Source organism: Pimephales promelas, chromosome 24 (assembly GCF_988280905.1).
Source record: "Pimephales promelas chromosome 24, fPimPro1.hap1.1, whole genome shotgun sequence".
NCBI classification, from domain to species: Eukaryota; Metazoa; Chordata; class Actinopteri; order Cypriniformes; family Leuciscidae; genus Pimephales; species Pimephales promelas.
The window spans coordinates 14,340,657-14,357,779 of NC_142792.1; the positions used below are offsets into that span (position 1 = coordinate 14,340,657).

General features: G+C 35.4%; 1 protein-coding gene across 1 annotated transcript in view; it reads left to right on the forward strand.

The window, feature by feature from the left end:
- Window positions 1-17,123, forward strand: part of mybpc1 (myosin binding protein C1) — a 45,982-nt gene that overhangs the window by 4,239 nt on the left and 24,620 nt on the right. Inside the window, 10 exon segments of the mRNA XM_089126679.1 lie at window positions 2,254-2,271; window positions 4,865-4,927; window positions 5,736-6,011; window positions 10,607-10,657; window positions 11,105-11,146; window positions 11,652-11,693; window positions 12,398-12,508; window positions 14,802-14,950; window positions 15,040-15,157; window positions 15,755-15,806. Of these exon segments, the coding sequence (XP_088982805.1) occupies window positions 2,254-2,271; window positions 4,865-4,927; window positions 5,736-6,011; window positions 10,607-10,657; window positions 11,105-11,146; window positions 11,652-11,693; window positions 12,398-12,508; window positions 14,802-14,950; window positions 15,040-15,157; window positions 15,755-15,806 (922 nt within the window).

The window sequence follows — 17,123 nt, forward strand, 5'->3', positions numbered from 1 at the left end:
AAATCTAATTGTATTAATAATTACTATTGCACTGTAAAAATGAATATGCTTTATCTAATCAATATAATTGTGGCAACAGATTTCAAGCAATATTATTAATTAAATTTAACAAATTAGAATTGAGTAATAATTAATCAAATTATTCCTTAAAAGTAAACCATTTAAAATGAGTAAAGTTTACACCAAAAAATGTAACGTCAAAGATTAATTGAGATTTTTTTTTTAATATCTCTTTATTTTATATTGCCAACATTGAAGACACCTGATGTTAACAAGCAGAATCACTGAAGGAGAAAACCATATTTTTAAAACAAACACCGATCACCATAATGGTGACTTCAATTTATGTTTGTTTGGTTGTTGTTGTAAGTTTTACTCATTTTAAATGGTTAACTTTTAAGGAATTAATTTGATTAATTATTGCTCATTTTTAAAATTTGTTAAATTTAATTAATAATATTGCTTGTAATCTGTTGCCACACTTTTTTTGATTAGATAAAGCATATTCACTTTTACAGTAAATAAATAAAGTAAGAATTAGGTGTCTCAAATGACATGCAAAAACATCAAAATTTAGTTTTTTGCATTGTCACGTCATGCAACATAGTAAGGTGAACAAATTCTGTGCCTCAAAAGACTCATTAACATGCATAAAAACAAGATTTATATTGATAATTATTATTATTTACATACTGTTTAGTGGTGAGATCATTACAATAATAATAATAATTATTATAATCATCTTTTTAGAGATCAAATCCCTACTCTCAGATGTTAGTTAGAACATCTAAATGTTTCTTTACATTTCTGATGGTCCCATATAATTGTGCGTCAAGTCTCGTGAATTCAAGCAAACCTTATGCATTTTGACAAGTCTTTTGAGAAGTTTTTAGCTACTCCATAAGATGACGACTGAGGAGACAATGCAATATACGTAGAACACAAAACTGAGTGACAATGAACTGAAGATAATGAGATGGACTGAGAGAAACAGCAAAAAACGAGGGAGCTAAAAGCTGAGAGATGTCAAAAAAATCAACAAGCTAAACGCACAGGTGTTCACATTGGCTTCTGACAGCAGGGGGCAGGAATGGAGCGGTTGTTCTTCGAGTGTTTCATAGAGATCATGATTTGTGCCATGATCAGACTAGGCTGGCATCCTCGCAGAATTCACAGCAGCCCATGCCAAGGCAACAGAAGCGGGTCTCTGAGACAAAGCTGCTGACATTTACATCACATAATAACCCAGAGGAAGGTTTTGTTGCTCTTTAAGAGCTCAGAGGAGTTTGCGATGATCCAAGTTCAACTTGCTCTGAAATGTTTTAAACATCCCTGGAAGTTTGAGATCTCTGACTATGAGCGCAGATTTTTGAGAACTTTTAAAACATTTTAAAATTTGTGACAAAGTTCAGATCTCCTTTCTTTGAAACTATAAAGGGGACTTTGAAAATATTAGGTGTTTTTGTAAATCCGAGAAGCAGGATATTCCAAAAGTCTCCATTACTCTCAAGCAATTTGTCAATTTGCATTCCTTCTGTTCAGGTGTCTATCCAGCAACTGGGCAATGATTGCTCAAAATCCCATCGCATGACCTCATGTTTGTCTTTTTATATGCATAAATTTAGCATCACAGCTTTCTAAGTAAATTAAAAAATGATATTAGATCATTTGCAGCTTTGTCTGCTTTAAAAAGAGTCAGGTGCCCATCACGTGTCATATGGTGATCTATATATAAAACAGCTGGTTTATTTTAGAACTATCATACCAAGGGATGTATGCGCTCATTGATCTTGTTCGGCTTTTATTTAACTCCTCTAATCATATTAGGGTCTGTAAGAACACTTTCATCACGCTCTGCTGGGTTTACTGTCATCATGTGCTTCTTTAAACTGTTTGCTCTAAGTCTAGACGCACCGCAACTAACACAATACTGCACACTGAGACATGCTTTAAAGACAAATAAAGCTCATATATGTCTGTACAAATACGTACCGTAGCCCAAAAGGTATACAGACAGCAAAATATCATTATATTTGATAACAAAATATTAAATCAAGTGGATTTTATTTTAAAGACAGCACACGCACATTTGTTTCCAAATGACACTTGGATTTTTTTTTTTTTCATCAAGTGTCAAAAAATGTATAACCGGGGGCCAGTAGCCATCTAATATTGTAGAAACATTTAAAGCTTAGCTTGCCAAAGTTAAAGTAAACTTCATGAAGCTGTTTTTCTTTCTTTTTTTCCTGACAGATGATGGCCAACCTGAAGGTGAGTGGTGAATTTCTTCAGAAAACCGTTTGCCTCACCCTGAATGGATAAACGAGATTCAATAGTTGGGAAGGGAAAAACTTTAAACAGAGTCTGACTAGAAATCATTGGCTACTTAAATTAATAGAAAACAGAAATAACACATTTTATTCTAGATTTGCTAAACTATAGCTAATATATTTAGCTCCGGTGAAACAGTATTTTAAATGGGGGCTGCTAGACCTCAAAATATCAAAACATTCATTCTTATCATATAATCAATACTTTAGTAATCCCGGGGCATTACTAGTACAATTTGCTGTTGACGGTGTATTGGAAACTAGTGTCAAAGTGGAGATACTCGTTCAAGTAGCCGCGTTGGTGACAGTTAGAAACAGTGAAACACAAAGTTTCGAGGCCAAAACATTTAAGGTACGCTAACATTAAAACACTCGATTTTTCACATTTTTGTCATAAAAGGTCAATTGTTTATTATCAATACTGTAGCAATGTAAGAGCACAAAGATATTACTTAAAAATCAAGCGGCTTTCAGTTGTTCACTGAGTGCGTCGATCGATAATTTGAGAAATTCACGACAGCATGGATTTGAAATGATTGGATTTCGACCACAAAAATTTGCTGGAAACCAGTAAACGTGACTGAACACTCCGACTTTTTTGGAATTTAGATTATTCACCATATCCCCCAGAGTTAGATAAGTCCATACATACCTTTTTCATCTCCGTGCGTGCTGTAACTTTGTCTGACGCACCCACCGCTAACCTAGCTTAGCACAAAGACTGGATGTAAATGGTTGCAGTTAGCATACTAATCGCACATTTTGTCACTTATTTGGGATTAGTATGCTAGCTGCAACCACATGCATTTATTTACCTCATCCAGCATGCATTTATTTGATCAAAAATACAGAGAAAAAAAAAACAGTAATATTGTGAAATATTTAGGGCTGTCAAACGATTAATCGCATCCAAAAGAAAAGTTTGTGTTTACATAATATATGTGGGTGCACTGTGTATAATTATTTTGTATTATATATAAATACACACACATGCTTGTATATAGAAAAAAATATTATTTATATAAAAATATTTATATTTATATATAATAAATATAAATATTTTTATAGAAATAATATTTTTTTTTCTTAAATATACAAGCATGTGTGTGTATTTATATATAATACAAAATAATTATACACAGTGCACCCACATATATTATGTAAACACAAACTTTGATTTTGGATGCGACTAATCGCGATTAATCGTTTGACAGCCCTAGAAATATTATTACAATTTAAAATAATTGTTTTCTATAGCCTATAATTTAAAATGCAGGCTAATGTTTTCCTGTGATGCAAAGCTGCATTTCCAGCATAATTACTTAGTCTTCAGCCAGTGTCACATGATCCTATCTTTCTAATATGCTGATTTCTGCTCAGCCTCGGTTTATCATCAATGTTGGAAACAGTTGCTCTGCTTAATATGTTTTTGGGAACCTGTCATACTTTTTCCAGGATTCATTGATAAATAAAAAGTTAAAAAGAACAGTATTTGTTACATAACATTTATAATTTGAAATAAATGCTATTCTTTATAAAATGTATTCATCAATCCTAAAAAAAAGCATCACAAGTTCCAAAATAATACTAAGCAGCACAACTGTTTCCAACATTGATAATAACTAAGAATCAACTAATCTTAGAAGGATTTCCGAAGGATCACGTGACACTGAAGAATGGAGTAACACAGAAAAAATTATATTTTAAAGTAAGCTATTAAAATAGAAAACCAATATTTTACATTGTAATAATATTTCATAATATTACAGGGTTTTTTTTTGTATTTTTGATCATTTACTGCAGGCTTGATAGGCAAAAAGAAAATTTAAAAAAATATATTGAAGTATTCTAGGGAGTCACATAGGCTACCTAATAAAGTGAATAAATAAGCTAATTATAATCAGTAGGCTACATTCTTGATACAAATACACCACCGGTTGATTCTGTTTGAGTCTCTCTTTATATGACATAAGTTGGGTATTTCTGCTTTAAACAGCAAAGTACACATTCAATAAGGTCTTAAGCACACAGCACTGGTATAGCTTAATGTGCGATCATGCATGGTGGCCACAGCAGTGCAAATGGGAAGTGTTCACACAGATTAGTCAATGCTATGCCTTGATCAGTTATCAATGGTCTGAATCCCTGTATTCTGTCCAGAAGATCATGGGTTGTTGATTCAGATGACATTTCTGGCCCATGTTACCAGTCTACTGAAACATACATGTAAAAATTAATAATCATTGTTAAATTATGTCTATTTCATCCTTTAGAGATCATTTTCTTTTACTCTCCAAAACAGGAATTTTTTTTGGAGAGTTTTTGCCTGTATTTTATAATTGAGGGAGGTCCACTGTGTGTTTTTGTGTATGTAATGACATTTATATCTAGGCTATATATGTATATACGTGTCTGTGAGTGAGTTTGTATCGTCTCCTGTCCTTCAGCATATGTATGTGTCTGTTTGTGTTGCTGACGCTTCATGCTTTGAAAGAGGCACTTGCATTCCTCCGCTATGTCTGTCACATACTCAGAGAATGTTGCCCCAGTCTCTGGCGACGCCCCATCTGAGAACTCGGTTGAGATCACACCAAAAGGTAGGTGTTCAACCACATCCCCACTTTGCTTCCCTTCGCTTCTCAGTTTCACCCACGGCACTCTGACCTCACGTGTGTGAGAGTGTTTGTGCCACTGTGATTTCCACCAAATTATCACTTTGTGACCACAACAGTTCAGGTAAATCATCGCACATACAGTACAAACTATGGTAAACACACACACCTCATGGCCCAAAAGGTTCACGCGAACACTACGGTGGTCCACACACCTTAACCCACACCTCCGTCAGTACTAATGCCTGTTCTGGTTTATGGATGACAGGATTTTCTTGAGTAAATGCACATCTGTATATATGGAGAAGTTTGATGTGAAGGTATAGTATATGAAAAGAAGCAAATGACACCCGCAAAAAGGCATCAACTGTTTATTGTGCTTTCAAAATAAAGCTGACTGCATTAGAAATGCTATTGGTGTGTACAAATATATGGATATTTAAAATTTTAATATATGTATATTAAATTACTAAATTATATATTTGAAATGAATATGTCCTAAAACATGTACAGTGTACAGATGCTTGCACAGTTGGATGTACTTTGCTTCTTTTTGGGATTTACAGTTTCATATATGTACAGTGACTACATCTGTTTTGGTCACCTGACTAAATTCAAACGGCCCTAAAAATGCGTAAATGAAAATAAATATGTATATTAAAACACATATTTGACTTATTTAAGTGACCAGTTTAGTTACTGTACATCTATATGAGAGTGTGCATGTGTAATCTGGGTTGAAGTTGGCTTCCTGAAGTCTTGCTGCTCTAGCCTGGCTGTGTTTGCTATACAGAGGCTAAAGCGGCAACCAAAGACACAGAGGTCATAGTGACTGTCACAGAACCAGAGGCAGCCGTACCCATACCTGCTGCTGAGGCTCCACAGCCACAACCCATAACAATTGTGGTGACTGAAATAGAGCCAGTAGAGGCTGAGGTCACAGACACAGGGCCAATAGTGACAGAGCCTGTAGAGAATGGGCACAATGAGCCAGAGCCAACACGGGCTGAGAAGCTCGTCGAGGTGACTGAGGTAAAAGAAGAGGAGCCCAGCACCTCAAAAGTTCCTGGTGAGTATTACTAAGAGTAAAACTCCAATAACAAGTTGTCAGTGTTGGGGAAGCTATACCTTTAGACTGTAGTTTGCAAAGCTACAAAGCACATAAAACAATGAGGACTGCAATTGGGCAACAACATTTAACTTGCTTGAAAAAATAGCAGTGTTTCAATGGTTTGGAAAACTGACCATTATTGTTGTGAACGCTCTGCACTGTAAAAAAGAATATGCTTGTTTATCTAATCAAAAAATTGTGGCAACAGATTATAAGCCTTATTATTAATTCAATTTAACAAATTAGAATTGAGTAATAATTAATCAAATTAATTCCTTAAAAGTTAACCATTTAAAATGAGTAAAACTTACAACAACCAAAAAAACATAAATTGAAGTCACCATTATGGTGATCGGTGTTTGTTTTAGGTTTCTTTTAAATTTACGGTTTTCTCCTTCAGTGATTCTGCTTGTTAACATCAGTCTTCAATGTTGGCAATATAAAATAAAGAGTTCTTAATTAATCTTTGACGTCTGTCTGTTAGTGAGATATTTTTGTTAATTTTTTTGGTGTAAACTTATAGTTAACTTTTAATGAATAATTTGATTAATTATTACTAAATTCTAGGGGTGGCACGGTTCACGAAACCCACGGTTCGGTTTGTATCACGGTTTTAGGGTCACGGTTTTCGGTTCTGTACGGTTCTTGTTATTTTTTCTTTTAATCTTAACACTCCAGAAATGTACTTCAGCAAGTGATATATAGCTTAATTATCCACACTTTAGGATACAGTATTACAAATTATATTCATGCAATCATGCACAAACTGGATTTGACTCTTTGACTTTAAGCACATTTTGGGACTATCTCAGAGGAAAGCTAGGTGAGATTTAGATACAGCAAGAGAGAAGAAATTGACATGCTTTTTGTTTATTTGGCAAAAAAAGGAGAATGTGTATCACTATCTCTACAAGAACTTGTGCATTTTTATCACATAAATCTTATTTACACAAAGAAATTAACTTTCATGTATCAACTGCTAACTTAGCTCTTACCAAAATTCTATCTTTTAAAAGAAAAAGAGAGGAACTCTTAAAACACTGTCTTTTAAATGGCATTGCCTATAGATAATTAAGCTATAGCAATAGCAATGCCATAAACATAAAGTGAAATTTAAGTTCAACCTTAACACAAAAACAGTATCAACAATGCTTCTATTCCCAAAATGTGAGGGTACTTTTTTCCACTTAAAATTAAAGTGCAGGATTTGGAAACATATGACTGAAGCTCTTATCTAAACATAAAGTGCCACTGTAGCGTTATATTAAAATATCATAACATGAAATCCAAAATGTTCCCACACACCGGACTTATACCATAGACTTATACGACGCTGGCGCATCCTTTAACTCCCTCATCTCTCCCACTTGCCATTTCTCCGCGTGCCGTCCGTGACCGCGCTCCATACTTCACTTTTACTGGCTTGTTTACTAACTTGAACCGGCGCTGCACAGAGCGATCGGTAATGACATCAAATACCGCGAAAGTGATGAATGCATACAGAGCCGACTCGCGCTAGTTTGATGTTATTCACCGATCGCTCTGTGCAGCGCCGGTCCAAGTCGAACAAGTTTATGTCGCGCGAAAAGAAAACACACGTCACATACGGGCACGAGGTTACATTGCGCATGCGATCGAACCGTGAGACGCACACACGCACCGAACCGAGACAAGCGAACCGAACGGTTCGGGTGTTTTTTCATGTACCGTGCCACCCCTACTAAATTCTAATTTGTTAAATTTAATTAACAATATTGCTTGTAATCTGTTGCCACAATTCTATTGATTAGATAAAGCATTTTCATTTTTACAGTGTGTTCACATTCAGAGATAAGATAGATGATGTTCAACTGGTCATGTGACTTTTAAATAGTTAACCACCCCAAGACAACCCACTCCATTCAGCTTTTTTTAAGTCTTCATTAATGTGTAAAACATATTTTTCTTTCTTCTACTTGCACTACATCAATTCTAGCTGAGCTACTGTTACAATGCTAAACGTTTGTAGTGAGTAAGATTATAGTTACTTTCTCCCCAACACTGCAAGTTCAATACCATCCAGGTCAAGTACATGTGGGCAAAGTTGATTTCAAGCAAAACTTTCATAATCACTGATAGCAAAACAAGCATTAACTCGACGAAACCATTTGTATTTTCCATCATATTTTGTGTTATAATGGCACCACATGTTTTGACCCAGGTGTTCCTACAGTAGGCCAGATCTCTCACTAGCATGCAAAGAAGTTTTCTCACACTTCAACCTGTACAGGAAAGTATGGAAGCTTGTTTCTGCCACCGAGTAAAAAAATAAAATATATAATTGTGACTTTTTATCTCAGAATTCTGACTTTTTTAGAGATATAAAGTCAGAATTGCGAGATATAGTCAGAATTGTGAGATATAAAGTCAGAATTGCGAGATATAAAGTCAGAATTGTGAGATATAAAGTCAGAATTGCATGATATAAAGTCAGAATTGTGAGATATAAAGTCAGAATTGTGAGATATAAAGTCAGAATTGCGAGATATAAAGTCAGAATTGCATGATATAAAGTTAGAATTGCGAGATATAAAGTCAGAATTGCATGATATAAAGTCAGAATTGCGAGATATAAAGTCAGAATTGCATGATATAAAGTCAGAATTGCGAGATATAAAGTGAGAATTGTGTGATATAAAGTCAGAATTGTGAGATATAAAATCAGAATTGCGAGATATAAAGTGAGAATTGTGAGATATAAAGTCAGAATTGCATGATATAAAGTCAGAATTGCGAGATATAAAGTCAGAATTGCGAGATATAAAGTGAGAATTGTGAGATATAAAGTCAGAATTGCATGATATAAAGTCAGAATTGCGAGATATAAAGTGAGAATTGTGAGATATAAAGTCAGAATTGTGAGATATAAAGTCAGAATTGCATGATATAAAGTCAGAATTGTGAGATATAAAGTCAGAATTGTGAGATATAAAGTCAGAATTGCGAGATATAAAGTCAGAATTGCATGATATAAAGTTAGAATTGCGAGATATAAAGTCAGAATTGCATGATATAAAGTCAGAATTGCGAGATATAAAGTGAGAATTGTGTGATATAAAGTCAGAATTGTGAGATATAAAATCAGAATTGCGAGATATAAAGTGAGAATTGCATGATATAGTCAGAATTGTGAGATATAAAGTCAGAATTGTGAGATATAAAGTCAGAATTGCGAGATATAAAGTCCGAATTGCGAGATATAAAGTCCGAATTGTGAGATATAAAACCAGAATTGCGAGATATAAAATCAGAATTGTGAGATATAAAGTCAGAATTGCGAGATATAAAGTCAGAATTGCATGATATAAAGTCAGAATTGTGAGATATAAAGTCAGAATTGTGAGATATAAAGTCAGAATTGCGAGATATAAAGTCAGAATTGCATGATATAAAGTCAGAATTGGGTGATATAAAGTCAGAACTGCGAGATATAAAGTCACAATTGCGTTTATATCTCGCAATTCTGACTTTATATCTGGCAATTGCGACTTTATATCACCCAATTCTGACTTTCCATCTCACAATTCTGAGAAATAAAGTCAGAATTGCGAGAAGTAAACTCACAATTGCGTGATATGAAGTCAGAATTGTGAGATAAAAAGTCGCATTAACCTTTTATATTTTTCATTCTATGGCGGAAACAAGCTTCCATAGGAAAGTCCTTCAAATCAAATCATTTTCAAAGATCCTTTTTTTGTTTTTCCAACTTTAGGTTGCAAATGTTACATTTAATTCCACTTTCTGTAGTCCTTTAAGCTCTGTACTCACAGTGCCTGCAAGATACGTGACCTTTAGCATGCATGTGTGTGATGTAAATCCCAGAGCAAGCCGAAAGAGTAAGAAAAGTCCAGAATAAGACATAATCCAGTTTATAAGTAGATATGTATTTGTGTGTCCTCTAACATTTGAATTTATACTGATCAGCATCTTCACTGAAGAAGTCTGCTAAGACAATAGTTACCCCATTAAAAGGTATGCCAATGGAAGACAGAGAAGTATCAGTCAATTGTGCATTTTGTGTGGAGATGTGTGTATGCTTTTGTTTTCTCTGAAGCTTTAATTATGTGGCTTTTTCAAGCATACAGACACGTTGCTGAAGATTAAATCTGTTCCTGCAGCAACAAAATGAATCTTCTGCAATAGTTTCTTTGTGTATTGCAAAATAATGCTCATGGGTTTCACCGAAGCCAAAATATAACCTCACACTTCCTTCCATCCACCTGTGTTGCTTCATGGCCTGCATGGCAGGCCATCAGATAAGCATGTGGTCGTATACATATTTTGCTTCTGTCTTTCCTCGCACACGTATACACAACTGCAACATGCCATTCATCTCATTCTTGTCAAAAACACATGTAAACATTGCCAGCATTCCATCTTTTATTTGAAAGCGGGTTCATGGTGAATTTAAAGTTCATGTTTGACCGTGCAAAAGCATGCTGTGTTTTGCTCTACGGCTGGAAATGGAGTTTAGTGATAGGCGGGTGTATGTGTCAATCACACCTTTATTTCAGATAAAGATGATGATGTCACCGCCAGCACCCCATCACCTCCACCTCCAGCAGGTTGGTAGCCATGATGACCCATCCTCATCAAATCACTAATGTTGTTGATAAAACAAGCTAAATACGTTTTCGAAAAGGAACGCATGTATGCAAAAACATATGCACTTGATGTTTGTGATTTTGCCTGACTCCTAAGCATTTAGACCCTTTATATAAAATATAATCATATATCTTTATAAAGGAAGAGTTGACATCTGATCATGTCTGATTTCTGACATAATACTATGCTTGTGCATTGCAAACATGCATAAAGTTTTTGCATATAATACAATGATGTTTTTTAATGATGTTTTAAATGTATAGTAAAGGCAAAAAAAAGCGAATTAAAAAGGAAACAGTATTATTTAAAAAAGCTTTTTTTTTTCTTCTCTATTTTAGGCCGATAAACAACCCTTACCTTGGCGAAACAGATACTCATAATGAATAATATGTTGTTTTCTTTCACAGAGAATGGCAGCACACCCAAGAAACTTTCTATTGACCTTCCTAGTAAGAGTCTTTTTATTAATTAATGCCCTCATCACTCTTGATCCAGGAGTTTATTTTTAGATTATATGTGAATCTATTCATTTGAGCAAACAGGTTCAGGATTAATGAGGTTACTTACAGCAGATAGAGATCATTGCCCTGTGAATTTACATTTACTTCCAGTGCACCATGGCTACATAAGTGAAAATTCCTCTGAGGATGCTGGATCTTTTATGTCACCATAAAACGTATTTCTTACGTCATGAAGCATTACTAAAATTTTGTATTTTTCATTTTATAATAAAATTAAAGATAGGCTACAACTGTAATAGTTGTATGTAGATTGCAATCGAGCACAATGATTCCTGAAAAGACATGTACGGAATGACGCATGACATTAACAATCTGTTCCTGCTTTCAGTTCATGTTTATATGTGCTATTGTGTGTTACAGTGTGTTGGCCGCAATGGACTTTACAGTATTATTTCTTATAATATGCTGTAAATTTCTCTCTGTCTTTGTTTAGATGATAGCGACCCTGAGTCAACCAGGGGGAGAAAAGACTCAGGTAATTCTAACTACAGTAGACGCTTTAGCGGATCCCTAGAAACCAGAAACAAAGGCCGAGATAGGTCTAGTCAAAGCATCATAAGACGCACAGTGGACAGCCAAATGAGACCGATAAACAGATACATTTGGCAAGAGCGCTGTAATAATCCCAAACCCCATTTTGGAAGAAACTGATGGGTTTTGGAGATCATTTACTTTTTCATACTCCATGGGAAAATGAATGGCACAGTTCATTGTTTTATTTACACAAGATTTAATCTCATTGATCATTGACTATATAAAAAAATCTGTGAAATCTCATTGAGCAATCAGAATATTTTCCGAAATGATTTTGCTACGCAATTTATATTTACACATGTTAACTGATTCTCTCTTTTCCCTCTTAAAGGTCACTGTTCAGTGTCTTTATGCTTTCCATGTTGCTTTGTGGCAGCAATGTGTGATGATGATGTGTCACTGTGTGTTTGTTGAGTATGTGTGTCAGTACAAGCAATTGGACGATTGCAAGTTATATATGGATTTCAAACACTTTATAATAACTTTCAAATTTATTTGAATAGGAATATAGATGGGCATTGACATTAATATTTCAATTTGCTCTACCTAAGTATCTAAAAAGATTTACACATAATATGAAAGTTATTATAAAGCTACCAAAAATGTATAAGTGGGATAAGTATGATCTTTCTCCTAAATGATCAGTGTGGTCTCTGGGGGATGGACAGCCTCCTGAGGACATTGACAAACAGATTGATACTCCACCGCTCTCCACTCTGTTGATTGAAAAGCCCCAGGGTGGCTCCATCACTGTAGGTCAGTAAATGCAGCTTTGTAACGGTTCCCGTTCATTCTTAAAGTGCCTCTATTACACTATTATTTCAGCTAACTGACGCCTTGGGAAGCATTTTGACCATGCTTCAATATCTGACTCTTTAGGCACCCTTTAGCATCAGTTAGATGACGCCCTAGGATCGCGTCTAACGGGGTGGATCCACTTGTCCGTGCGATACTTCAGTCGTGCTGCACTCCACTTTATTCCTATGGGTGACGTCACACGACTTTAACACGCCCGCAAAGCATTCTGGGAAGGCAAAACTTCATTTAGAAAAATGCTGCACATCAAAAAGCTGGCCGATGCCCATCTTTATGCAAATTAATTCCGTTGAACGCGCCGCGACTATCCAATAGAAGTAGAGCATGTGGAGACGGGGGGAAGTCTCTCGCAGGTCCTCTGTTCTAGACTGGCCGCAGGCTCAAAACTTCGCCCATAGCGGTAAACTTGAGGAACGCCCATCAAAGTACAAATGTGGGGAGGCGTTGCGACACCACGCGACTGTCGTGTTGGACAAGTGGATCTCTACCGTTACCCTTAGGGTAGAGATCCACTTGTCCGTGCGATCCTTCAGTCGTGCCACACTCCACTTTATTCCTATTAGTGACGTCACGCGACTTTAACGCGCCTGCAATGCATTCTGGGAAGGCGGCGCTCCATTTAGAAAAATGCTGCACATCAAAAAGCTGGCCGATGCCCATCTTTATGCAAATGAAGTCCGTTGAACGCGCCGCGACTATCCAATAGAAGTAGAGCATGTGGAGACGGGGGGAAGTCTCTCGCAGGTCCTCTGTTCTAGACTGGCCGCTGGCTCAAAACTTCGCCCATAGCGGTAAACTTGAGGAACGCCCATCAAAGTACAAATGTGGGGAGGCGTTGCGACACCACTCGACTGTCGTGTCGGACAAGTGGATCTCTACCTTTACCCTACCCCAGACCTAAACGTACCCGCATCATCTAACTGACGCTTTACCTTTAGCGTCATATGACGCCCTAGGATCGCGTCATGTAACTGACACTAAAGGGTGCCTAAAGCGTCAGATATTGAAGCATGGTCAAAATTGTCAGTTAGATGACGCCTTGGGATGAGAATGCGTTGCCTATGCTTGTTTTTTCAGAAATGACCTTTCATGTAGTGTGTCGCAATGATGCTTGTGCAGGTCTGCAAAGTTTCAAAGATCAAAGTGTGCGAAAAAATATTTTCTCCCAAGAGGAAGAATCGAATCTGTCGTCAGTAATTCATTCCAGTCTTGCCTCCAGCACAAGGTTTGCAACAAATTTGCATAATGCCTGCCTATGGCTTTCATTGGCTGTCTGTAAACAACATCTACTTTGATCCACCTTTAAACACTAGCCGAGGCCTGGAAGAGTTTGTTTTGTGGGTCCCACTTTATATTAAGTGGCTTTAAGTACTATGTACTTACATTTAAAAATAAGTACAATGTACTTATTGTGCTAATGTTGTATTATAAATCACTTTTGCTGCTATTGAGGTGTAATACGGGTAAGGTTAGGGACAGGTGTGGTGGTATGGGTAGGTTTAAGGGTTGGTTTAAGTGTAAGGGATGGGTCAGCGTAATTAATTACAGACGTAATTACATGCTGGTATTTTTTAAATATAAGTACAATGTAAAAACCTGTATGTACACAATAAGTCCACTGTATCAAATTATTAATTTTAATATAAGTACATGGTACTTAAAAGCCACTTAATATAAAGTGGGACCGTTTTGTGTTTTCAACATGTCGAGAATATGCTGTTTTCTTGGCTGCAAAAGCAAATCCACATTGCATGTACTTCCAAAGCAAAGCAGGCTCTTGGAAAGAAGGTGTTTAGAGAGACTCTTTTAGAAATGAGGTGAAATGTAGCCTATATTATGAAACTTTTTCTTGAACTTGGATGCATGTAAACCTGCATCCAATGTAATGGTATTGGGGGTGGTGATGGCACAGTGGTGATAAGACACATGCCTTTGGTGTGAGCGACCCGGGTTTGAATCCACTGTGAGACACCAATGTGTCCCTGAGCAAGACACTTAACCCCTAGTTGCTCCAGAGGCGTGCGACCTCTGACATATATAGCAATTGTAAGCTGCTTTGGATAAAAGTGTTAGCTAAATGTTAAATGTTATTGTAGGAGACCTCCAAAACCAAATTAGGAACTTTTAGAGTAGCACAATAGAGGCACTTTAAGCTCTGATGCACATCTTTAGGATCTCGCAATGTTTATTCAACAAACACAACTGCAGTATGTTTTATTTTGTTGTTTGAAAGGTGGAGACATCAGCTTCGTTGCTAAAGTGGAGGCCAAAGACTTGCTTCGCAAACCAACCATTAAGTGGTTCAAGGGCAAGTGGATGGATCTGGCTAGCAAGACTGGGAAGCACCTTCAGCTTAAAGAATCTTTTGATCGCTTTTCCAAGGTGATCCCGTTCAACCAACGTATTGTAACGAAGCATTTGCATAACTTTCCTATTCTCTAAGTAATATTTGGCATTGTTTTTCCCTGTAGATCCACACCTTTGAGATGCACATCATTAAGGCGAAGGAGAACTATGCAGGGAATTACAGATGTGAGGTCACCTACAAAGACAAATTTGATAGCTGCTCTTTTGACCTGGAGGTCAAAGGTTTGTTTTCTGATTGAACACAACGAACACTTACTAAGACACATGCACTGCCAAGTTTGGGTCATTACGATTCTGAAGAAAAACTTTTATTCAGCAAGGGCACGTCAACATGGTCAAAAAGAGATACTTGTAATGTTAAAAAAGATTTATATTTTAAATAAATTATGTTTATTTTACAAGAATCCTGAATCAATGATTTCACACACACAAATTTGTCAGCGACAACTATTTTCAACATTGATAAACATAAGATAAAAATGAGTAGCAAATCTGCATATTAGAATTATTTCTGAAGGATTATGTGACACTAAAGACTCTACTAATAATGCTGAAAATTCAGCTTTGCCATCACAGGAATTCATTAGAATTAAAACATTTATTTTAAATTGTTATAATATTTCACAATATTACTGTTTTTACCCAACACTATTTTTGCTAATCAAATAAAAGCAGCCTTATGACCATTAGAGGCATCTTTCAAAAACATTAAAAAATATTAAAGACCTCAAACTTTTAGTATTATTTTAGTAATATTTAGTAATATTTTTTCCCTTTCGTATCGTATTTCATCCATTTTTTCTTTTTTCTTCTTCTCAGAAATCCCCGAGGGTTCTCAGAGCATTGACATTCGCTCAGCTTTCAAAAGAAGGTAAAGGGGGACCATCCTCCCCCAAATAATTTTTGAAGAGAAATATATAGAAATGTTCAGCAAAATGGCTGAAATGTTTTTTAAATAGTGCGGTTTAGTAAGTACTGTAATTAATCATTATAAAATATAAAATAATGATAATATTACTTTAAGTAGCTATAACATTTCTAAATTCTTGGTATATATCTTGGAATATTTGAAGGTAAAATATATCAGTGATATATCAAATTAAATAATATATTTATCAATTATTTACCATAGGGCTGTCAAACGATTAATCACGATTAATCGCATCCAAAATAAAAGTTTGTGTTTACATAATAATGTGGGTGCACTGTGTCTAATTATTTTATATACATATATATATATATATATATATATATATATATATATAAATACACACTCATCCTTGTATATATTTAAGAAATATTTTCATGTATACTGTATATAGATTTATAGATAATTTATATTATATATAAATATAAATATTTATATATAATTTTTTTTTCTTAAATATACATGCATGTGTATGTATTTTATATGTACGTATATATATATATATATATATATATATATATATATAATTATACACAGTGCACCTACATATATTATGTAAAAACCAACTTTTATTTTGGATGCGATTAATCATTTGACAGCCCTAATATATATATATATATATATATATATATATATATATATATATATATATATATAGATTATATGATACAATAGGGTATCACTCGAAATTTAAAAATAAATCCTCCTCGACTTTCAAAAACATAAAATATTCTTTTCCAACATAAATGAAGCATTACAGTGACATCTTCTCTGTGAATGTTTAATCAATTAAAAAAGGACTTCTGTTCCAGTAATCCTCAACAAACCGATGTATAAACATGGTTTGATGACGGGCTGGGTTACCAGAAAGTTCTCAGTTAACCATTTTTTTTTTCCAATTTATTTACCACCAAATCAACCCGTCGACAAAACCAACCAAACCAATGTGTTGAACTTGTTCAAAGGCCAACGCTTGCACTGGGAACTTCCACCCCAACAATGTATCAGAAAGCAACGCAAACTATCCAAGCTCATACTGTTCTCCCAAAGTAACATTGGGAGAATCTGTCATGAGAACACCCTTGGTAGTTTGTGCACAAATCAATTCGCCCAACGCCAGTGCTTTGGTACTCGGCCGCCAAGCGAAAGGTTATTGTGTGCACCTCAATCATGCATTCATTTGGATGCAGAGATTGCAGGCTCTTGCGTTGTTCTTTTAGCATTGTTTGATTCTGATGTTTGTGACTTTTCTGACTCAAT